The sequence below is a fragment of the Stegodyphus dumicola genome, chromosome 11 (assembly GCF_044657685.1).
Source record: "Stegodyphus dumicola isolate Sdum_Otavi_A_Nest chromosome 11, ASM4465768v1".
In the NCBI taxonomy this organism is placed as follows: Eukaryota; Metazoa; Arthropoda; class Arachnida; order Araneae; family Eresidae; genus Stegodyphus; species Stegodyphus dumicola.
Window position 1 is genome coordinate 106,588,188 of NC_140778.1, and position 25,593 is coordinate 106,613,780.

General features: G+C 33.0%; 1 protein-coding gene across 4 annotated transcripts in view; it reads left to right on the top strand.

Annotated features, from left to right (window-relative positions):
* The window catches only part of LOC118190409 (macrophage mannose receptor 1-like), a 157,105-nt gene that overhangs the window by 81,948 nt on the left and 49,564 nt on the right, over positions 1-25,593 (top strand). For all 4 annotated transcript variants that reach the window (XM_035361106.2, XM_035361108.2, XM_035361107.2 and 1 more), the window contains exons 9-15: positions 1,743-1,807; positions 4,348-4,515; positions 10,431-10,472; positions 12,830-13,005; positions 16,506-16,689; positions 19,964-20,101; positions 24,563-24,685. In XM_035361106.2, the coding sequence (XP_035216997.1) occupies positions 1,743-1,807; positions 4,348-4,515; positions 10,431-10,472; positions 12,830-13,005; positions 16,506-16,689; positions 19,964-20,101; positions 24,563-24,685 (896 nt within the window). The remainder of the gene's footprint in view (positions 1-1,742; positions 1,808-4,347; positions 4,516-10,430; positions 10,473-12,829; positions 13,006-16,505; positions 16,690-19,963; positions 20,102-24,562; positions 24,686-25,593) is intronic.

Here is a 25,593-nt window from a genome sequence, read left to right on the forward strand (position 1 = left end):
CTATGTTGAATTGTCAAGAATAATGTTCAGCGTAATATGTTGCAAAGAATATATAGTGTATTAAGTGTAGCATTGAGTTGTAAATGTGCCTTAAGTACAGTGCAATGATCAACGCAATGCATATTATGAAATGTATATTGTAGCAAGTATATGTAGCAATGTGTTAGCATGCGATGTAGCCAGGAAATGTTTAATTTCGCACGCAGAAAAATCTATATTTTGCCCTTGTATCTTTTTCGGAGTGTAGCTTCAGATAGTTGTGGGATCCGGACGATACCCGACTAGTCTGTGTAAGCCGTCCGGGTGTCCGGACCTGCTCTCACCTGTCACCTGTTTACCCCAAGTGAACTAACCTGTTCTTTCTACGGACCTTGCTGCTGAGGTGACTGCTGGGGTTACAGCTTTGGGTTTTACTGTAACCGGCAGTGTTGGATGTCTGGAATCACATTCCGGCTCCTTGGTAGCATTCCCTGTCGCCGCTGCATAACTCAGCGGGTTAACACCACTGCGGCGAGCGTGTGTGGGACGTCTTGGTGGTTTGGCGTTTGCCGGAGTGGTTGCAGTGCCTCGAGATGGAGCTACCGAGGCAGCGGCCCTATACAATAATAGAGCGAGGACGCTTCAGTGAACTGCGAATTGCAAGATCGTAGGCAGGAAGTTGTTGAAGTACACGATTATCAATCTGTTCAATTTTGAGAAATAAATTTTGACTAAGGTTTTTAATTTCAACGTCAATGGATTTAATATTGATTTACGAGTGAATCACATCTGAACAGATGTACGAGGGTGCATTTAGAATCATACGTAGGGTATTACTTTGAAAAGATTGAAGTTTTTCACACGAGCCTTAGCCGCAGTGCACCAAATAGTGCATGCGTATAAAATAATATGTCTTAAAATGGATGTGTAGAGAAGAGCTTTGTTTTTGATTGACAGTTGGCTGTTACGAGCTAAAAGTGGGTAAAGTTGAGATCTGACTTCCTTTGCTTTTTTGATCATATTATCAATTTGTAGGGGCCAGATTAATTTGGAATCAAGTATAACACCAAGATACTTATAAGAATTAATCCAGGGAACATAATCGTTAAAGAACTTTAAGTTAATGGTAGGGTATGGGAGGGGAGTTCGTTTAAAAATCATAGCAGCACATTTAGCGACATTAATTTTTATTTTCCAAGTAATGAGCCAGTGGTCATGGCTTGAGAGATAACTCTGAATATTAGGAACCAATCAAAAAGATGTTTGTGTCTTGCTAAAACGGCTGTGTCATCCGCATAGAGAGCTAGGGTGACTGGGTGATTTTGGTATGTCATTAATAAATAAATTGAACAAAGTTGATCCTAAAAGACTACCTTGGGCTACACCACTAAGAATTCGACGGGGAGTTGAAATGATAGAATTAACTCGTACAGAGAAAGATCTATTAGCGAGATGCGAGTTAATTATGTGAATGAAATGAGGTGAAAGATCAAGTAGCATGAGTTTGATAATAATACCAATATGCCTGGTACTTCTGTGCGTTTATAGCTGTGCTATAATCTTTTGTACAGTAGTTTGTACTTTTTTTTGTGAAGTGAAAGTGACTTCAATAATAAAAATATCGTTTTGAGAAATATTTTCATACTTCCTTAGAATCAGTTTGCTATCTTATAAAAAGAGCCTTTGGTAAAAATAAAAAATAATAAAAAGAAATCCTTCTTAACAGGTGGTTTATATTTTAATAAACTTTTTTTTTTTTGCAGTTTTCAGTACGGAAGTTTAAAACATTCATACTGGATTGGACTTCGATTAGATACAGAAACTTTAAGTAAGTTAATCATGATAAAATATGCAGTATTATCTTCAAATTTTGTTTTATATTCAAACTGTGGTAAATTATTTCATAATTATACTTTACTGCTAAAGGTAGCATTATTTGGCTTTTCAAAACGGAAGCCAACGACATGCAAAATATTTGCTGAAATTACTATGATGTTGTTATAATATTCGGCAAGTGCAAAATATCAGACAATGGTATGATTAAAAAATATCTGAAATTCAACATATTTCTCAATGTGCTGAAATCGTGCTCAATAGGTAAGAATTTTTTTGACGTATGAATAACGTGAAACAAATGTGTTCCGAAAATATTTAAAAAGTAAGCACCACATGAAACAATGTAATATAAAATGTAATACATCTAATAAACATTAGAGTGAAAACTAATAAGAAATTGCTTTTGAAGTATCACATGAGTAAGTTTTTATTTTGTTGCAAATATGTTGAGATTGCAGTGCGAAGTGAAAGAACATGACAACTTGAGAGACAATACGTGGTATGTCAGTTCGTAGAAGAAAAATATTAAAATTCATTTTTACATATGCGAATATGCTACTGTGATAAGAAACGTAACGGGGACGATTCGATTGAACACAAGATTTAAATGAGCTGGTTAATATTTATTATATTTCCTTAAAAGTATTTCCTTCCGAATGCAATGCATTTAACGTTAACGGTCTCTCTTACGCTTGAAACATGTTTTCAATCAGTTTTGATGACGCTCCTTTAGGACTCCCAGCGAATTTATTTTTTGTGCATCAATCGATTCAAAATCGTGACCACGAAGCACTTTTTTAACTAAAAATAAGGTAATGTCAAACGGTGCCATGTTAGATGAACACGAAGCTTTAGTGAACTTTCAACCCAAAATTCGTTAACAGTAATAATCGTTAGTAGATGCATTATCGTGCATTCAATGAGTGCAAAATCCATTACTTGTCGCTCCATAATTGAAATAGATTTCTAATTGGTTTACGTCACCGTCAAAAAAGACTGAAATAATATTCTGCGTTAGCAGTTGACCAGTTGGTAAAAATCCATGACGCATAACGCCACGAGGATCGAAGAAAACAGTCATCATTGCCTTGATTTTTTGACCGAATTTGATGTGATCTTTTAGGGCTTGCTTCACCTTTTGAAAGCCACTCTATTGCTGAGCTCGTTTTGTAACAAAACTCTCTATGTTGCCTCTATAAGCAGCTAGAGTGGGTCAAGAGACCTGCATATCACCTGACAGTAGACTGCTGTCATAAATGTCAAAGCGACATGTCTGACTGTGCTGTCTGTTAGGAAATCCATGTGTCCAGCCATCGTGGCTGCCCTTTCTTCACTAGATCTCGATGTTTTAAAGATATCATTACACCTCCAAGACACCACGATTTGTGAAAAGTGGTATTTCTTGTATTCAGATATTCAAAGGACAATGATTCCATATATGTTCCGTCATCAAACAAGAAAGGTGAATATTTTCCTTCAGTAACCAGGAACTTTAACAGTTTATGCGATCAAGAGTTTGAATTTATAGCAACTGAAGATTTCAAAGCACTTCACAGCAAGTTTGAAATGATAACAACAGCCTTTTAAAACCTGATCATTGGGTTTAAGGTTATTAGAACTAATGACCAAGGTGTAATTGAAGAATTCGCAGAACTGCCTGCAGACATTTTCTTCTTCAAAAGAAATAATGATTGTTTCCAGCTCATATTACTGGTACTCAGTTTTGGACCTTCATTTTATTACAGCTCAATAGGATTTATTTTTCTACTTTCTATTAATACCATGGGGCATTTGTAATAGTGCGAGGAAAGCCATTGATTTGTCCAATTTTATGTCATTATAACAATCTGTGCATTATGAAGTGTTGACTTTTCAAAAGCTGCATAACTTGAAAACAGTGATTTTGAATTAAATACAGTGCAAGGGAATGAAATGAAAAGAATTTTATGATATAAACATCATTCCTAAAGAGGTGCGTTGCAGAAAGACGCAGGAGGAAATTTTTCGTGTGCCTTCGTTGCCCTGGAAGCATGTCCGACGCGTAATTAATAGGTCGGAAGTTCGAATCCCTGCGAGAGCATGGCACATTTTTCTAGTTTCCTGCATTGACAAACCTAATAACTATACAAACAGAACACAGGTTCTTGTTTTTAAGGGGAAATTGTTATTAATACTGTTCAGAGCTCGGATAGTTCTCCAAGAAATCAGTTTTAAGATTTTTGTGCTGGTTTTTATTTATAGTAACACACGGCACATCTATGACTAACTTGAGATATTGTTTTACATGATTTGTAGTTTGTTAACGCTTCTTTTAGTAGCACTGGTCCAAGATGTTACGTTGAAAAGAATTTAGTAAAATTGAATTTTTGTTGACTTTTTGTCAAGTAGTTTGGACTAGATTTCAGAGTTTATCGCAGCAGATTTGAATTTTATTTAATATTCCTATCCCCATTCGATTATTAGTAGATCCTTAAAATCTAAAACTACGTGAATGAAAAGATGATTAATTTTTCTCTTCTTTTCTATATATAGCATACAAATGGAGTGATGGAACTCCTTTAGATTACGAAAACTGGGCCCCAGGACATCCGGATCATAAGGATAAAACTCGACAATGTGTTGCCATGGATGCTTCCGAAAAACACTGGATTTCCTCTCTTTGCGGGATTCTAAGCTGGTTCGTCTGCAGAGTTCCGCAACGTAAGTGAAGTTTAATGTATTTTCTTACAACGCAAAAACTAAAATTAGCTTAAGCACAACTTTCTGTACGTTCTTGTTTTATTATGAGATTTCAAGTTTATATTTATGAAGCTAATTATTTTACACAAGACGTATACAAATGGAAATTTTGAATAAAAAACTGTAATATATATTAATTATAATTCAAAATATTTTAGGAAAAATTTATAAAAATTATTTAAAAATACAAATTTAAAAAATCGACGAATATTATTTGGAGTGAACCTAAATTTCGAAATGTGAGAGGAAGAATCAAATAAGTTTAATAAAATAAGAGATATTAATAAATGTTATACCAAACTCAATTAAAATTGAGGAGCTAAAATTTTGAGAGCTAATCTTTTAAAAACTACTCGTGCGGTTTTTACAAAACTTGGCAGTTTGGCGTAATTTTAGTTGTAGAATCCAAGTATGGAAAAAATTGGCATGTCGTTTCAGAAAAAATCCGATTTTGTTTTAAAATACCTACATTAGAACAATGGTGCATATAAATCTAATACATATCCTAAGTCGCGCTATCGAGAGAAGAAAAGCGCAAGTTGAATTTTATCAATCGGCCCACTAGAATGGGAGATATAGAACTGTCCCCCCTTTTTTTGCGCAGTGTACATTCCCCCCCTTTGTTTTCTGTAATAAACAGACCTTTTTTTTTTGTTTCAGTCATTTAGCTTCACATGGTTCATTCATCCATGCTTCGTCAGCGGTCACAATATATTTTCAATTTATCTTCCGCTACTGCTCACATTTCTCAGCAAAAGATGATGAAAAATAGGTTTTTTTAGCTTCTTTAAGTTGTAAATATTAGTTTATTTTTTTATTCATTGTCGATATAGATGCAGTTAAAGATTTTGCAATTAATTTCTGCGTTGGTGGATTTTTTTCTTGTTACCAACGATTTAACTTGGGGGCGGGGGGGGGAAATAAACGAAACAGGATGCATCTTTTATTGGTATCATTTTGTACCGTTTGGAGACTTCTTTTCACGTAAATGTAACAACTGACAATTTTTCTCATTCCGATTAATAACGTTGCTTGTTGTGCACTTAAAAATGCATTTCACAACGGTTTTGAATTATAGAACAAGAATATTTTTTTTGGAAAAGCGCAAAAACATATGCTTTCATAACATGTTTATATGAGGCATTTTGAAAGAAGAATGAATTTAAAGGTAGCACACGATATTTCTTTTTTCAACTAATACGCTGTTGCCAAAAATTTTATTCCAAAACAATTGTTTTTTTAAATTTCTTTATTGAAATTGTTCTAGAAATTACATCTATTACTGAAGGTCAGAATGTTTATCGCTTTAAAACATATTTTACTACAATGCTAAAAATTAAGATTGTCGGTGAGGTTACCGTTACCTTATTAACAGAAAAATAGTGGTGTCACACAATTTTAATTTTGTTCACTTTCATATCTTATTGGTATGATTAAACATGAAAGATTCCATTTGAAATTTTCAGTTTAACTCTATTAGATTTATGTGGAATGGCTTTGTTTATTTGACTGAATTGTCATTTCAGCAAAAGCAAATAATATATCAGTTGAAGAAGAAACGCATCTTGTGTATCTTCTGAGAAATATGGTACTAAATTTTGAATACTTATCAGTGATGTTTGGTATCTGATAAGGTTGTTTACAGAAAGGTCTGAATGTTTATTTCCTGGCACTTCCTTCACAAACACAACAGTTGCTGCTCTAGAACATCAAAGATAAATTTTGAAATCTTTCATTTTGTATCTCGCATCTTTATATATCTTTTGTGCATTTCACGAAAAATTGATTAGCTATTGACTTACCATATTTTGATCGTTAACTTAATTATTGCTATTATGCTTTTTAAGTACAGAAATGTTTATCTTCATTTTTTATTCTGGGAAAATGTGTATATCAAATTTTCAATTTAGAATATAAACACATTTTTTAATTTCAGGAAATCTTAAATCAGATTTGCAGAATTTCGAAATTCGCCACAAACTCTTCCTAATATATTTTAAGAGTAAAAGAAAATCCTTTAAAACCTATGCAGATAATTTAGAATTTTTTAGAAGATTGATATTTAAGAGTCAAAAGTTAAATTCTTTTGTGTTTCTTCATAAGTATTCTCACGGGATATAGAACCACGGATGGTTTTGAAGTATATCTCTTATGAAAACACGGGATTTGCCAATGGTCAAACATAAAATCAGGACTGGAGAAAGTTCCAACTGTTTTCAAATTAGAGAAAATTTATCTCGCAAATTTAACCCCTTTATTGCCGAACGATGATTTATCGTTGTAGTAACACTTGCGAAAATTGCTGAGGTTGATATACGTTGCGTATCCGATAACACCTTACTATTCGCACTGCGAGAGAACTCTGTCTCAAAATAAATTTATAAAACGTTATAAAGGGGCTAATTTCATTGCAAAAGTATAAACAAATTGTTTTGCGGTTTTCATACTGTTTTATATTGATGTTATTTTTATGATTTTCATTAAATATTGAAATTCAATTGACATTACTTTTTCTTTCTTTTTTTCGTAATGTGCAACCTTTTTGAATTTTGTAAATATTGTTCTTAGTTTGGTTTTTATGCGCTTTTTTCAAACATTAACAAATTCATCAAACTGACTCGGTATTCATATTTCGTAAGAGCGCATTTGTATCGGCACCGAGGAAGCGACTGCTAGAATGGACCAATGCACTTCCAGTAATACTCGTATTTCTGTCATTTCACTTGACATTTACCGCGCTTTTAAGCAAGAAGTTTGAAAAAGATTTGTCAAGCAATCTCCTTCACAAAATGATTAAAGCAGCGTGAATTTCTTATGAAACTTTTCAGTGCGAAGTTAGATTAAATATAAGCATAGTAACAGTAGAAGTTTTAGCATTTTATCACAGTCTATATGAAAAAGATGTTCTATAATAATAGCCAATGCGCAGTTTTATTCATAGTCAACTTTCCTAATTTGTATTCTTATACATTTAGTGTGTTAAATTTCATATTAATAATAGTTCACTATTAAATGAATTGCCTGCTCAAGAAATTCTCTTCAAGCAGAATGAATTTATTTTATAATACGATGTTATAATAATTATTACATGATAGTTATAATCATATCATTCACAACACATATTTTGAATCTTGCACTTTCAAAATCAAAAGAATGCAAGCATTGAGATAAGAAAATGCTAGATTCAATGTAACACTTCCATTATTTTCAGCTGAATAAAAAAATATACACTTGAATACTGTTAATTCACAGGTGTTAGTAAATGCATAATATTCGAAGCTCTTCTGAGAAATATGGTACTAAATTTTGAATACTTATCAGTGGTGTCTGGTATCTGATAAGGTTGTTTATAGAAAGGCCTGAATGTTTATTTTCTGGCACTCTGGATATAAAGAGCGATAATATTACGTGACCATTAACCCAAATATCAGTGCCTGACGCGTTTCGTGAAAGTGAAATGTTGGCGATTAAATAAACTTATAAAATGAAAGCGCTACGAAATTTTCTACTAAAATAATAGCAGCATTTATACGCCATATGTTTAAAACTGCGAAACAAATGCAAAATAAAACTTAAACAACAACATGCGCTCATATTCACATTTCCTAAGATTCAGCGTCACAAGAGCAATAGGAGCTCATTGGTCCATTTCTGAAACCCCTCCCTCACTGGCGTTACTGATGTGCACTTGTGAATTATGCGCACGGTATTCATCGTATGGGTATGATACTTTCGCTCGGCACTAAAAGAGTTAAAACATATGGATAGAAATTATGTCATCATATGATAGAGATTAAGTATTTTGTTGTTAAATCATTTGATCGTACCTGTTGTTCAAAATTAAAGGATAACTATACAAAAACTAACAGAAATTCTACTGAGTATATTTGCGTTATTTATACGCTGCTAAATGCAAAACGTACTTGCTCAGCAGGTATTTTTACTTAGAATACGCGCACAGAACGAACTCTGGAAAATATTAAAATATTCCATGTTACGCTCATATCATACATACAAATGCGTGGCCAGATGTTATTGATGTTATGTCTGAAAGACACAATTTAAAGGAAGACCAGAAGCGGTCAGTGACTGATAGAATCGAGACTAGTCGAATACAATTGGACGTCTCTAAAGAACTGATTATTTCTTAAAGAGTAGTTTTCAGAATATGTAATCACACTTTAAGCAAGGGAAAAGTAGTCGTTTCTGGATAACTATAACATCTGAAGACCGTTACTGGGCATTGTTGGCTCAAAAGCCAAGTTCACAACTGTTAGTTTGAGCCAATTCACAATTGCTAGTTTGGGATCTCTCTGTAACGAATTGCTGTAGAATAAGTAGATTTAGTAATTTTAGAAATCTTCACGAGTATGAATTTCGTGGATAATATAAATTGATGTTGCTAATAGCAGTTGATGCTTTTATCATCTAGTTCCACGCCGGAAACCGGATCTGGGTTATTTTATTGATGGCTAGGACCCCTGTGATACCATTTAATATTTGTCAACATTAATTTACGGCAGTGACACAAAGATAACTACGTTGGGTCTCACTATCTGCATCTTCCAAAGGAAAGCGTTTAAGATCGTGACGTTTCCATCTATGCTGTAGCCCAGCGGACTGACCTCAATGATGAGTCCAAATTCAGTTGAAACCGCGATTCTGGGCAACATCTGAAAAGAATTTGAAACAATCAACATATATCAATGAAAGATGCCATTTCTATGGTGAGACTTGTTTAGGAAGGAATTATGACAAATGGAGGCAGATTACAGATCATGGATCATTATTCATGTGAAAGGCATGCGGCCTGTTGAGGCATTTACCAGCCTATATTTCTTAAATCTTAGCTTCATATTTAAGATAGTTCCTGTCATTTCATAGAGGTAGGTGAGTGAGATTCTGCGTCTCATAATAAGTCTGTTTAACTTTGTTGTTATTGGAGTAACAGAGACTAATGGGAAGTATCAAGTCAACTTCTAGCAGTTGGTAAATGATTTCTTCATACCAGTAACGTTAAAGAAAAATCATCAGATGCGGAGACGTTCTATTGTATTTGATCAATGGACTACTCATCTGACTCAATATGGAACACAGTTGCAGAAAATTACTTGTCCTTCTGAATTGTAGTCTAGCATCACCCTCAGATAATTGACATTTTTTACGTCTGAGGCATGTTGACCAGAAATATTGGGTGGGACACGGCATATTCATGATTTTAATACTTAATAAACAATGGCGGTTTTCTTTCGGTTAAACAAATGTAAAAATTTGAACGTAATGTTTTCATTTCTAGAAACTACTATTTTTTTAAACATGAAAAATCTGCTGTGTTTTCCTCGTCATTCCGCTCCTGATTGGACTTTAGCTCATCGCACTCTCATCCGGCAGTGTGTCTGCAGAGACAAGGTGTCTCATTTTATTAATCTCAAGTGTTCACATCTTAATGCTGAAATAATTCCGAAGAGCCGTTATGTGTGAGGTCTCTAGTGGGATTTCGTGATAAGCTCTGTTAAGGAGCAGGATAGATTCCTGCTGAACACTAGAATGCGCAACTAAAGCATCAAAGCATCATCGTCGTCATTCAAAGCGCTAGCAATTTACATGACGAAAGCAAGCACAGGAATATGCGAAAATTCCACACCAGTTTATATTTTCTTTTAATCTAATAGTAATCATCCTTAGCCATATATTTATTTGCATGTATTAATAATGTAAATTATAAGCAAAGACATAACTTTTAGCTTGAAAGTAAGTGTTCAAGAGTATTTTTATTTACATGTGCGCTTGTGAATTTTCATATATTAACATATATTGTATATTTTTTAGTGTATTTCATATACTGTATATTCTTCAGTGTACCTAATTTTTTACAGGCCAAAGTCCACCTGCTTTTATTGCTCCCTATCGCCCTCCATGTAAGTCTAACAATTTTTAAGTTCAAGTTTATAATTACGCATTAATTTCAATTTTGTTTTAAAATTCATACTATGGTTTTCAAAGGAAGGTAAAATTATATGAATTTCCCTCTTTACAATTACTTGTTAAGCTGTCACGAGAGAAGTTTTTCGGATTGTTTTTAAATAAATGAGTTTTATTTTAGAATTTCGCAACGTTTCATATGTGAGGCAAATAAGGGCATTAAACTGTTTAAAAACCGCAGCTTCAAAGCAAAAGCTGTAAACCAAAAGCAGCAAAACTAACAGAATCAGAATTAAAAAAATGTTTATATTTTAATTTTCCCCGGATTCCTAGCGTTATTTCTAATGTTAAAAACTTACAAAACGGTTGAATTCAAATGAACGATTTTAATTCAGTATTAATTTTACAGTTTTACAGCATTACGCAAAAATTTCGATTCTGGGAAAAAAAGGAAAGAAGGCTAATACGTGGTGCAAAAATTTCTACTTAAAAGTTTGAGGAAGTTACTCAAACGATTTAGATAATTATACGCTTCAAGATAATTAAACATCACTCCATTCAAGTGGCAGACAAAACGATTGAACGTATTTCCCGTAGAAATTTAATCGTAAAATCGTAACACTCGTTTCCAATAACATATATATAGGTAAATTTTAGAATTAGGAAAGTTCTAATAATCAAATCATCAACATAACAAAAAAAAAATACTCATAGATGATGTACATATTTGACGAAAAGTGATTCTTTTCAACAACCATTTTTATTTCGTTGTACAAGGTAAAAAAAAATATTGTATTTGCGAAAAATTTCGGGTATCATATTTCAACTAAAATATCCATTTTGACCGTTCTAGAATCCATTTGAACGATGTTTCTGTTTAAATTTGTACGTACGGACAGAATAAAGGATTCTTTTTCTTTTCTGAAAGCAAAATCTAAACAAGCCTAGTATTTTCGCGCATTAAGCTGCAGAAAAATTATCATTAAAGGCATAAAGAAAGAAATTTAGAACTAATTTTTCACAAAAACCAAAAATTGAAATTCATAATTAATAAATTTCAAATAATCTTATAAATGTAACAAAGAATTAAAAAATGTTAAAACCAAAACTTTTCAAACAAGCAAAACTCCATTTAAAAAAATTAATGAAATTTAAAGAAAAATGAACAAAAACAGAAGAGGAATTCAATCAACTTCAGTGCTACTTCGCCAGGGGGGTACATTGAAATCAATTGAAATCCTTACTTTTCTGTATCCAGAATTAGCTGATGAACTATTTCAAGGTATTTTAATTATAATTGTTCACCCAAAAATTCTGCTTTCCCTTCCCCAAAAGCAAGGAAAAAACAAAATAATTTCTAATTAGGATCTTGAACCTTAAATAAAGAGAATTTTATTTTATTTAAAGAACTGAAAATGAAAAAAACAAAATACTTCAGTGAACAATTTTTAAATCAAAATGTTTACTTTTAAACAGATAATCCAAAGAATTAAGACGTGAGGAAAATTATAAAACATAGTTGAAAAAGATCTAATTAAAACACTCAAGAAGTAATTAAGAACTTCGAGCATTTTCATTAGACACCAATCTAAACTATGAGATACGTTACAGTAGTTCACAGGATTGCCATTTTGGCTTCATTGGCGAAATAAAACACCTTGGCGAGAAAGTAATTGCTAAGACTAAAATCTGGTCCGAAAGATGTAATTTTGAGAAAAAAAAAACTTTTAAATATTTCAATGAAATTTTTTTTGTTTTAGGCAGAGGAAAAGATTGCTATATTAATTGAATGAAATTTAAGTAAATTCTGACTCTTTTAAAACAAAAATGGGAATAAAGAATAATATTCAGTGTAAAACTTTAATTAAATATTTAAAATAAATTAATCCTTAAAATTAAAAACCTTAAAATTAACTTAAAAATATAGACTCAAAAATTTGCCCAAACGGTGGACAAAACGTTTTTAATAATTGTTTTGTAGATATGAGTAGAAAAATCCATTTAGTTGATTTTTTTGTTATTTAAAATTACAGAAAAAGGTTGAAAAAGGAAGTATAGGAACTATGCTAGAAAAGTAAAATCACGTCATGGGTTTTTCATAACGACTTTGAATATATATAAGGCCCTGGTTGGTAACAGAATAGTAATTAAAATAAAATAAAAATGATTAAAAAATAAATAATAAAATTCCATATACCCTTTAAAACTATAGTTTTAAAGTTAAAAGTATAGTTACTATACTGTACCACAGTAAACTATAGTATAGTAACTATATTTTTTTCAAGTTCTGCAATATTTTATCTAATTAGTTTTGCATTTTTCTTCAATTTCGAACTGTGATTATTTTTTCAAGTGCGTACCTGCTCTAATGGAACAGTTCCTTCTTCGACGTATTATTATGATGGCTACTGTTATTATGTTGGCCACTCAACATTCACCTGGCACAGAGCAAAACAATACTGCGAAGACGAAGGATCATCTCTATTATCATTACATTCACCTGATGAGGTTGGCTTTGTTTTAAGGCTGGTAAGTTATCTTCTGTTCCATATGCATTAGTACATATCTGAACTTCTGATTATGTTAAATTTTAATGTTAGAAATGCGATATCGTTTTTCCGCTTCAGATGTGGTTGCAAATTACAAAAAATGGTATTCATAAATCTTGACTCATTTAAAAAATATTACAGATTATTCACTTACAACGAAAAAAAAATGATAGCAGGTTAAAAAAATGAATGATATTAACTGATAAATTAAAAATATAACTGATAAAATATAACAAAAATTAAAAAATGATAAAATATAACTGATAAAAAATGAATGATATTAACTGATAAATTAAAAGTATAACTGATAAAATATAATAAAAATTAAAAAATGATAAAATATAATTGATAAAAAATGAATGATATTAACTGACATATTAAAAATATAACATAAATTTAAATTAAAATGATCAATAAAAATGAATCATAATAACTGATAAATTAAAATAAAAATGATAGATAAGAATTAATGATATTAAATAATAAATTAAAATTAAAATGATATTTAAATAATGAATGATATTAACTGATAAATTTAAATTAAAATGATAGGTAAAAAGGAATGATAGTGACTGATAAATTAAACTTTCAACACCATGCCCATTGGGGATTTCCTTTAGGTTTACAAGGAAGTACTGCGAATGCAGTAGAACCCCTGTAATGTAAGAATGTAAGAACCCTGTATGTAAGAACCCCTGTATCAACGTATCAACAATAAGTTAAAAATACAACTGTTAAATTAAATTAAAATGGTAGATAAAAAGATGAATGACAGTAACTGATAAATTAAAAATATAACTGATAAATTAAAAATATAACTGATAAATTAAAAATATAACTGATAAATTAATATTTAAATGATAGATAAAAATGAATGATAAATTAAAAATACATCTGTTGAATTTAAATTAACATTATAGATAAAAAATGAATGATAGTAACTGATAAATTAAAATTTAAATGATAGATAAAAAATGAATGATATTAACTGATAAATTAAAATTTAAATGATAGATAAAAAATGAATGATATTAACTGATAAATTCCTTCCCCCCCCTCCCCGCAAAGTAAATTTTGCCTTTTGGATAGCAGTGTCTGACAAAATCTGTCAAGCTGTGAAAATTGTTTTACTTCCGATGATTTTATTATTTTACGAAAAATGCTCCTTCGCAATATTTGCTTGAGCATAAATTATAGTAACGACTGCACATTTAACACGTTTACATGTTTCCACGAATGTAAACTGTTGTCCCAGTTGAATTTCAGTTTGATTTACAAATTGCCGATATTTCAAACTGCCGAAATTTATTCTTTGATACAGCTGATATAAAAGTCCTCTCTTCCCTTAAAAAGTCCTCAAAGAAGACATCCCTCCTCTGGCAGTTAGCCGTCGCATGCTTTGCCGTAATCAATTAATCTTAATTAAATCCTAAGCAGAGGATTTATGGAGGAATTTCGAAAGGAAAATGGCTCACATTCCCCAGCCGACCAAAAGGTCTTGCCAAGGTTTTTTATGCTCTCGCTGAGTTCTATGTCTACCAGTCCGATACTCAGTTCTACTAATCACCCCCCTTTTTTTTAGCTTTAGAACATTGAGCATCATTTTCTTCGCACTTACGTCATGTGAAATTTAACAAAAAGTTACAAACATTTTAAAAGCAACATAGCATTATATGTTTATAATTCCCGATGCAGCGTTAAGTGTTGGCATATATTTTCCCGTTTTTTTTTGTCTTTTCTCATTTCATCATATCAATGTTCAGTTTTCTTACTAAGATGGCTTTACAAAGCTTTTTTTTTGTCCTTTTATGAGTAGCGTTTTGTGTGTTTACTTTATTTATTAAATATCACGTTCTTGCCGCTTATGCCACATAAAATTTGATTCAACAGCAAAATACTATACATTTTAAAATAGCCTATATCTCTAGAATTTCCGATAGACAGTCTCGCGCGCTGGAGATAAAAATATTTTATTCCTTGTAGCGTTGCCACTGCTCGCTTTGAAATCGTTGAGCTTGTTAATAAAAATTTCGTTAAACTTTTACAAGGTATGAAATAGATAATAAAGTAAATTCGAAATTCAAAATTCAGACTTCTAGATGCCCATGTTCGGGTGGAGAAGTATGTTATTGAGAATTTATGGCTCTAGGTACCATTGTTTTTTTTTTTTTTTTCATAATGCGAGAAACATATATACATTCATGCGATTTTTCATTATTTAATTTCTTTAACTGTAGTACAGGGCGATAATATTTGGTGGGAACAATTTGAGAAGTGACACAACGCATTCCAGTGTTTCGATGTAAAATGCTGCTTCGAGATTAATATCTCATTCGGGGCTAAAGTCTTTTTGGGGCTAAAAGTTCACAAAATCTTCATGTAGCTCGTCCATACGCAGACATTTAACAGTGAAACGGTAAACAACGAAAATTCAGCGGTCTTCCCCACTCAGTAGGTGATGGGCCAATATTTAATGGAATATAATGTTTAATGGGATTAATATTTTTAATGGAATATTACTTCCATTAAAAATAGTGTTATCTCCCCGTGCAATGCAGCGTGTGAGAATTTTAGAGAAAGCTACGCCGGAAAAGTAAAAATACAATGTGCATTTAACATTGAATAAAAGTTTATCTCTCTAATCGACTACGATGTTATTTGTAACCGTAATTCTACGCTTTTTGCTTTCCAAAAATTGCTAGAACTCTCTCGTGCGGTCGATTTAAAAAGATATAAAAGCTGGAGAAAAACATCTCAGTTCAGTTGTTGTTCATTATAGCGAATTCGCAGTGAGATCGGATGAGCTTTCTCTGCGTTTTGTATTACGTTCTATTTAATGTTTTAGTGGTTTAAAATATAGCTGCTGTTTATATTGCCTGATATTGTACGAATATCTTTGAGGAATACTCCAGCATTTCTTGCAATTAGAATAAATTTTATTAATTTTTTATCTCTCTTGTGCGTTCAGTCTATTAGGAACCCGTACGCACGCAACAATATAAACCAGTTTCCCATAGAAAATCTTCTCCGAAGGCCTCCCTTGTCGTAGGTAACCTTGCTGTATTTTGCTATATTTAGTTAAACAAACAATCTCACGAACGTTTTGATAACTTGAAATTTTCCATGGGATTTTAAAAATATCTTTATGATTCCTTCATTTGAGTAAAGTTCAATGCTCGAAGATTTATACAGGGTCGGTTCCAAAGATAGTGATATTTTTTTTCTTTTTTTGAAAATATAAAAAAATTCTTCCTGTTAATTTGAGAAAAGTGTGTGTTCATAAAAGCTTTCCAAGTCCATACAAGATATTATCAAAGAAAAGTTTAGAAATAAAGAAATAATTTAAATAAATAAAATCCGCAATAGCTTTTATTTTTTGAAAGCCTGTCATTTTATTACTTTACAACCCTAGAATTATTTCCATACGACGAGTTTCATATAATGATAAACTCGTAACTTAGTAATGGTTATTACTTTCAGATAGGTGATGAAAAACATAGACATTTAGACGGAAACCGTGTATGGATTGGATTGAATACCCTGACACGAACAGGTGCCTATAGCTGGACGGACCATAGCCCTTTCGACTTCACTTACTGGAATGAGAACGAACCCAATAATTATTTGAATCAGGAGAAGTGCACCAACATGTACATGAGAAGTGGTAAGTACAAAATCCAATGAATTATTTGCTTTATTCAGAAATGCTGAGTTTCGGAAGCTTTAGAAGTTTTCTGGAATTTTTACTTCTTACCTGTAGTTAATAAACTCACCGCAGCCGAGCGGTAAAGTCGCTGAACACAGATAGTTCCGACTTGGATTCGAATACAAGGGCTGGCTGCATGGGCGTTTTCGTGATTTTTCCCATGTGTAACGAGCCAGTTTCTCTCAGAAAGACTTCCAGGAAGGTTTCCCTCCACTTAGGCAGATAGCTTTGGTGTGTTTTGCCATAATCAACTATACCAAACTTACTTATAATTAAGAATGAACAAAAGAAAACGTTTATTAATAAGAAAGGTCTGCTAATCATGAACTCTCAATTTATGTTATATTTATATGAAACTAGGTATCAATGATAAAAAAGGACTGATAAAATGTCAAAGGTTAACAAATAATTAAATGTGAATTATAATGGTAATTAATCACGCAGCACTATTGCCAGAGTTTCAAGAGGATATATTCCTAATCCCTAGATGACCAGTTTTGAGAAAGAAAATTATAATAAAGAAATATATACTTTCAAAGCATTAACTTATTTTTGAAATTAGGTAAGAAAAGCATGTCACCTTTATTTGGCGTAGATTTTTAAATAAAACTCATTTTTAAAAATTTTAAGGGCCATCAAGCACAGATCTTTACTCTAGCAGCAAAAACATTTGGTTATCGCAAACACTTTAGTAGAAGTCGCCAAATTTTCAGAAAATGCCGAAATCTGGCAACCACGCATATAACCATTCTTTAGGCAACCATGGTGATAACAGTCCTTCAGTCCGCCATTTTCGTATGCGTTCTGTATTCCAAGTTTCAAATGTTTTTTATAAGTAAATCGTAATAAAGAAATATGTTTTGCGTTAAGCTTAAATTTAAAATGTGTGCTTGTGGAATATATCAGCAATGGAAGAAACTGTTGCAAAATTTCTGCAGAAGTAGGAAATTTTGCAGAGAAATCTCTAAATGGAACAACGAGGAGATACGTTTGGTAGATAGCCGGTCTGACCGAAATTTGTGGTGCAAGTTTCTGATTTCTTTTACGCGAAAACAGATCGCTGTGTACCTGGGGAGAAGAATATAATTAAAAATACAGAAAGATTTAATGAAGAATGTAATTTTTTTTATAAAACTTGTTTATTAATTAAAACTTGTATTTTAAATTGCTAAAATATGATTTCTTTTCGCACGTTGATGATGCCTCTTGACTTACAATAAATATCGATAGTTTTGAATTTTTCTAAAATAAATCAACAAAACCACCATCTTGCTCCCGATAAGTAATTTTTACCTTTTCATCTGTAAAAAGTCACCAGATTTCTCCACGAGAATTGTGTTAGTACGTAAGTATAGATACTTCTGCAAAGTAGGAGCAACGACTGCCGTTTTTAAAACGAAAGTAATAGGTGGAGCTTAACGGTAGGAATGCAGCGCTATTATAGAGGAAAATAACGATGAAAATGTGTAAAACTAAGATACAAGATCCAGTCTTTCTTAATGCTTTCAAAACTGAAGGATATTAGAAATTTGCAAATGTTAGGAAAGACTGGATTAAAATTGTCATTTAGATACATATTTGTGAATGTGAAAAGCTTCACAGAAATCCAGTTGAAGACATCTTATGATAATTTTCGTAGAACAAAATTCAAAATTGTGGTCAGATATGATAAACTTTCAAATATTTGATTTCTCCTTTTTGGAACATAAGATTTGTGTTCCTTGATCTAAACTGTCAACACTGTTTTAGTTTGAACAATGTATGATAAACTACTCTGGCAAAGTATACTGTGACTGCTCTGAGAATAAAAACCAGAGGAAAAATTTAGGAAGAGAACAATGAATTTCAGTGATAGGTGAGAAAGGAACTTGAAAGTTGAACTTACGGAGACTCTGAGCGATTTTCTAACTAACAGTTATAACTGACATTACCTCACTTATTATAGTTACTTGTAATAGGTGAATGTGTTTCTTGAAGACAGTGAAAATCTTCTAAAGACTTTATCGATAACTGAGGGAGAAAATGCTATATCAGCAGCAACAAATTTCAAACAATTGAATTTTTTGTTCTTAAATGGAAGGGACCTGCATCTGAACGCCCTCGATTCCGAGTATTCAAAATCTACGTCAGTACAAGGTTGCTATTTTTCTTAATTTAAAATTTTATATTGGCATGTTTCTTTTCGATTTGATTAATTTAATTTTTCGTGAGTGCCAATATTATATTTATAGGTTTATATGTGTTTGTTCTAGATGCTTGCTCTAGATGTTCATCTCTTGTGCTTGCTCCTCTAGACGGACATTGTTACAGGGTATTTCTGGAAGACGTCTTTTCAGAGCTTTTGGATGGCTTGAAGATACGAAATTGTGCCTTATCCCTCTATACTCTCCCGATATTTCCTCAACAGATTAACTTGTTGATACAAATACCTCTTCGGCATTTGAGCCATGTTTGCTCCAGAAATACTTTACTAACAGTGTATCAATGCGTGGACAGTTGAAGACTTCATCACTTATAAAGACGCTGATTTTTATAAGTGTAATGTAAATGACTTGACACACGTTGGCAGCGACATGTTGTTGCTTCTGCGTATTATTTTTATTGAACAATTATTCATCTTCTTTCTCAACCATTACTTAAAAATCGGCCATTTCGTTTGCAACAACCCAGTAATTATGACGCTTGTCTTCTTGTTTCTTTTTAGATTTTTGAATACTCAAATTAGAAAATTCTCAGCAGCTATAAAACTGTAAAGTAAAATGAAGTTCTTGTAATATGAGACTCCTTCGCTGGTTTTGCTTCTTGATCTCATTACTTCTGGTAACTTCGTATTTTATCTACTAGGTCTCATCACTGAGAACGTTGTTCACAGTGTACCACAAGGAGGAGGACAGATATTATATAGGCTAGAAAGGGATAGATATTACATAGGCTAGAAGAACGTAAAAAAAAACAACCAGGAGTTAACGCGAGAGCCGAAGCCATGCCACCGGTTTCAGGCCACCATTCAGCTTCCACTATCTGCTATATTATACCACTATAATATCTTTTGCGATATTCAGTCACAATAAGTGTTTTAGATTTCAAACTGAAAGCCTCTTTTATTGTAGCATTATTCTAAATTAGAAAGATACATCATTGAATAAAAATGAAAATCGATACCTTTCCCTTTGCACTTAAAACTTTTAATACACATTTTGTCATTTTTTGCATTAAATATTTTTTTATTCAGGTCTTTGGAACGACGAGAACTGCAACGCTGAGATGAGTTTCGTGTGCAAACGTCCATACAATGCCACTAATTTACCAGAAATTCCAACTACTGAAGATCCGACGCTTGGGCACTGTCAAAAAGGATGGTATGCCTATCGTAAGTTGTTTTCTCTCGTTATCTCTTGTTCTTCAGTATTTCCCCTTTCTTAGGGCCATTCGGGAAATCTCCTCGATGCCACCCGTCATTCACGAAATATTAGCATACTAGCAATGTAGGAGATTATTGTCACGACACTTGAAGGAAGTGTTGCTACTAAGTTGCTGAAGTGTTATTTACGCTTCAAATTAGCTACAGCTGCTTTTCGAACTATAAGACCTGTGCAGTTTTATTTAAGCAAAATGTGCCTTTAATAAAATTTTGATACCAGGTTTTTGTTTTGGATTTTTGCCTGAACAACAGTTTTTATTTATTTATTTTTTTAATTCAACGTCTTCTAAAAATATTGAATTGCATTCCACTCCTTTTCTTAAAAACTTCATTTTTTAAAGAATTATTATCAATCATTTGTGAATTATAAATCGTATCGTAATCCAATCGAGTACGTTAAGCCTAATTATTTCTTTGAGCGGATGGAACATCGTCGAATTATTAAATTGGAGTCTAACCGAGTATAAAGAGCAAATTTTCAAATTTGTTTCTTTTACTTCGGCTGCTGTATACTGTGTGGAGAGTATTTGAACAAGAACTACAATTGATAACAAATAAAACTTTATAACATATAAGGTAGTTCTCCCGCCTTCTTAGCGTGCCTTGGTGATGTAGTAGGTGGTGCGTATTCCAGAGGTCCATGGTTCGATTCCCGGCGAAGGCATTGCTCATTTTTCGAGAGTTCTGAAAGCGCCGAATTCTTTTCCTCCAAATCAACTGCGCACGGAAGCACCTAGAGAGATCCTCTTGACGGTAGGCTCCTCCATCCCTTTAAAGATCAACTGGATAAAAGGAACTCCGGGCAGAAAGGCAACGAACGAGCTGATGAACTAGATAAAACCGCAGCTCTCAAAACAGAAATTGACAAGGAAGTTCCGCTTTCCGCAGAAGTTGCAAAAAGGCTCCTCAAGACAACATTCTAAGAGACATGGTCATCACGATGGCAGGAAGAAGAGACAAGAAGATTTACTTACAACATCTTCCCAATACTTAATCTCAAGAGGCTCAAATGCAACCGACTCTTCCTCCAGGCCTGTACCATCCACGGGAAATTCCCGGCGTATTACAGACGATTCCTCAGACGGGACGTCAACTGTTCTTGAGGTTTTCGAGGGGAAGACTCGGAAGCACTTCATTACCTGCTGTCCTGCCCTCTGACAGAGCACCTTCGACAGCAGTTCGTTCCTTCCGATTACATCACATATCCTGTGAATAGACTGTTCACGGACTATTACTGCAACAAGCGCATCTTAGAGATAATGAAGCAAGTGAATGAAAATAATTATATCCAAGAAACTAAAGATTAATGTAAAATGTAGAAAGGCGGCCTAACCTCCAGATTGCTAGCAACGACTAGGATGTCCTAACCCTGTAGTGCCATTAACATAGTTTGGCGGAACAGGTTAAGTAAAGTGACCATATCTCTCCTGCTTCGAAATAACCTAATGAGTCTATAGTGGCTCCCGAATTTAAAAGGTGGTGGAAGATGATTCTCCAACCCAGGATTTGGGGATTGGGTCCCCTAAAAACCACAGTAGCTCTTTAAAAGGGGGAGTATATAAGGTATTTCTTCCGCCTTTTTAGCGTGCCTTCGTGGTATAGTGGTCTGCACGCTGGGCGCGTATTCCAGAGGTCCATGGTTTGATTCCCGACGAAGGCCTTGCTCATTTCTCGACTCTCCTGCTTCGAAATAACCTAATGACTCTACAAAAAAACTACAGTTTTAATTGTTTGAGTTTCATTAGTTATGCCAAATGGAAGTCTCTTTTACTTTCGTATGTGGGTGCGTAAAAGCTGTCGGTATCGATCGTATCCAATCGAACTTGCGTTAATGGAATTCCCGCATTCCTGAACACTCGAGTAGATCAACGCATTTCCGGATAACGAAAGTTTCCTGATAAAGGACAAAACTTTTTGTTCATGAGTTGTCGCTAAATTTAGGTTTGAGAGCAATCAAAACTGTCTTTAAAGCAAAAATGTGTTTCAGGATAATATTTTCATCATGCGGCGCCACTCTAGCAGAGAGGCTCCTGATATAAGTGACCAGAGGTCGCCCATGCAAATATTTGGAGTATTTGGCCTCTGGCTGGCATATAAAGGATTTTTTCTAACAATTTTATATATCGGGATTCTAGTTATTCGAGACTTCAGTTGTTCAGACAACTTGCTTTTCTCTCTATGCAGCATAGATATCTTCGCATTTATTTGTTTATGAAATTATGGAAATCACGAAAATATTCTCAACTTCACTGATGTAAGTGGAAGATGTTTTAATGACAAAAGAACCTGGTTTGCATTCACGTGTTACTTAAGGAAAACCTCGTGGGAAAAACACTAAAAAACCAACCCTTTAAATGGAATTTTTAGCCCGAATCGAAATACCTGCTCAATTTGGTCACTCGTGGGCACAAATTTCATTGTAGAGAGCAGTAATACAAAGAGGTTTAGTAACATTACGCTATTTTATCTTAACTTATGTCTAAAAATAATTATCGCAAGAAATTTTGAATGTTTGCTTTATTCAACCAAAAAGAATTCATTCGGATGCTCTTAACCTTTTTCTTCATATTTTCCTCCTATTTTCTTCTATTTATGAGCCCGCCAACAGCTGATTGTCTGAAGTGTGAAACAATTATTTTTGTGTTTGATTGCCTGCTGTTTATCGAGCGCAATGAGTAGAGAAGAATTCATCGTTTGCCTCTTGTATAAGATAAATGTAAGCGTTTTCTCTAAGGAAGCGTTCTCCGAAATCATTCCTTCCTTTAGGCAGGTGCCTTCTGCGAGTTCCGTCAAGGCTAAACCCAGCAAGGTCTCCATAATTCGAATGATAGTTTATTTCAACTCATTAAATGCTGTTGAGATAGATGTTGAAAACACTGCCTGAAAATTCTTCGGAAGCTTTCGATCGCCTTTGCCTTAGTAATCAATACTTTTATTCCTGGTTCTTGAGATTTCTCTTAATCACAATCCTTCGTATTCATCTACCGCATCCTGCCTCAGTCTGCTTTATTTAACATCTACTTATTTTCCTCAACCAGCTCTGGTGTCCATTTTGAAGACAAAAATAGTAAGACGTTTTGTGAGTAAATTACTCCTAATTAGGGTATTAAGACATTTAAATACAAACGTATTGAATTTTCTATTAAACACAAGTGTATTATTACCCTTTGTTAAAAAAAATGCAAACTATATTCCAGCAAAATGAGTTGTGAGGATCCTGAAGTTTGTTCTAATTAAATTTTCATAGTTCATTTAATCCAGAAGCAAGTGACATTAAGGACTATTGTTTTCGTTTTACGATTTTGCATTGAATCACTATAAATGTCCGTTTCACTTTTCAAACTGTTGCCACCAAATGTTAGAGTCCTGCATTATATTTGAAGAAATTAAATAATGAAAAATCTGCATAAATGTATGTATATTTCTCGCATTGTGATAAAACAACGATACACAGAGCCATCGAATTTTGAATGACGTAATCCTCCTGCGAATATGGGCATGTGGAAGACTAAATTTGAAATTTGGAATTTGTTTTATGATCGATTTCATATTTTGTAAAACTTCAGCGAATTTTTAAGTAACAAATTCAACGATTTGAAAGCGAGGAATGGCAGCAATCTATGTGTGTGTGTGGGGGGGGGAACCTTTTTATCTCCAGCGCGCGGAACTGTGTATCGGAAATTCTAAAGATAGGCTCATTTTAAAATTACTTTGTGACATTGCTATTGAACTGAAATTTATGGTTTAAGTGCAAAGAACATAATATTTAATAAATAAAGGTAACACACAAAACGTTAAAAAAAAACAACCCTTTGGTCGTAATTTAAAATCTGAAACCTTTCAGATTTTTTAAAAAATTCTTTCTTTCTTTTTTTTTTTTTTTTTTGAAAGCAGAAAGCGTGAAAAAAGAGCAATGCTTTCGGCGGCACTCTAACCTGGACCTCTTGAATACGCGGCGAGTGTGCTAACTGTTACACCACGAAGGCATGCAGAAAGGAGAAAGATAATACTTTATGTACTCCTATTTTTATACCAGGTGGATCGAGCCGTATTCCTCTCATTTGTAACCTTATATACTACTAAGCGGGGATTGTTATAAAGGGTATCGTTATAAAGGGTATCTAAATAAAATAAAAAATATATGAAAATAAATGCTTTGCTTGAAACTGTCACTTTTATGAAAAACCTATTACCTGAACTCAGAAGGATCTAACTCAACATGAGCAACCGATGGTATAATGTAATTTAGTAATCCCCGGTTTTCTGGCAAAAGAAATCAAATCAGCTTGTATCTTATCATGAACAAAAAAATGATTTCAATAAAATTTTTATCTATTTATTGACTTGCGGTAGTGTTATATATGGATGTGATATGGAAAAAACGTATTTGATTCAATCATTTCTTTTCAGATGATCGCTGTTATTATCCTGTAGGATATGCGGTAAAAGACAGGGTCAACTGGACCACAGCTATGAACATCTGCAGTAATCTTAACGGTTCTCTAGCTTCCATACGCAACAAGAGGGACCAAGGTAAAATGTTTTATTATAGTATCCAATAAAAGTACCGTTTTTAAAATTCTTTCTTTCTTTTCTTTTTTTCTTTTTCTTTCTTTTTTTTTTCTTTCTTTTTTTTTTTTTTTTTTTTTTTTTTTTTTTTTGAAAGCAGAAAGCGTGAAAAAAGAGCAATGCTTTCGGCGGCACTCTAACCTGGACCTCTCGAATACGCGGCGAGTGTGCTAACTGTTACACCGCGAAGGCATGCAGAAAGGAGATAATAGTTTATGTACTCCTATTTTTATACCAGGTGGATCGGGCCGTATTCCTCTCATTTGTAACCTTATATACTTCTAAGCGGGGATTGTTATAAAGGGGATCGTTATAATCCGAACCATTTCAAACTTTTTTCCTAATTATATTAACTTGTCTTATTAGTAAAATGCGTATCTAAATAAAATAAAAAAAAAATATATGAAAATAAATGCTTTGCTTGAAACTGTCACTTTTATATATGAAAAATGTTATGAGTGTTAAATTTAAGAAAATGTGTGGCAACAGCAAGCACGTATTCTATGAAACGAAGTGACGTTAATGTAACGTTTCCCTTTCAAATGATTTCAAATTCGTTTAGTAGAAAAATATTATTGTTCTTTTTAGGTATTTATAATCTGTGATTTTATGCGATTTTGCTGTATTGTGCACCTGAGTGCTACAGAAATAAATAAAGTGCATTAAAATATTATAATATAAAATATTATGTTTGTTTCAAAAGTAATTGCAAAAATTATTTATTTATGATAGAAGAAATGAATAGCTGGATTGGAAACAGATCGGAAAATGGGTAACGTTTACTAATCAAAATTTAAGAAACAAAAATAAGAATTAAACATACAGTTTTAGATCAGGAAGGAAAACAAAATTTAAAATGATTATTTGTCTTA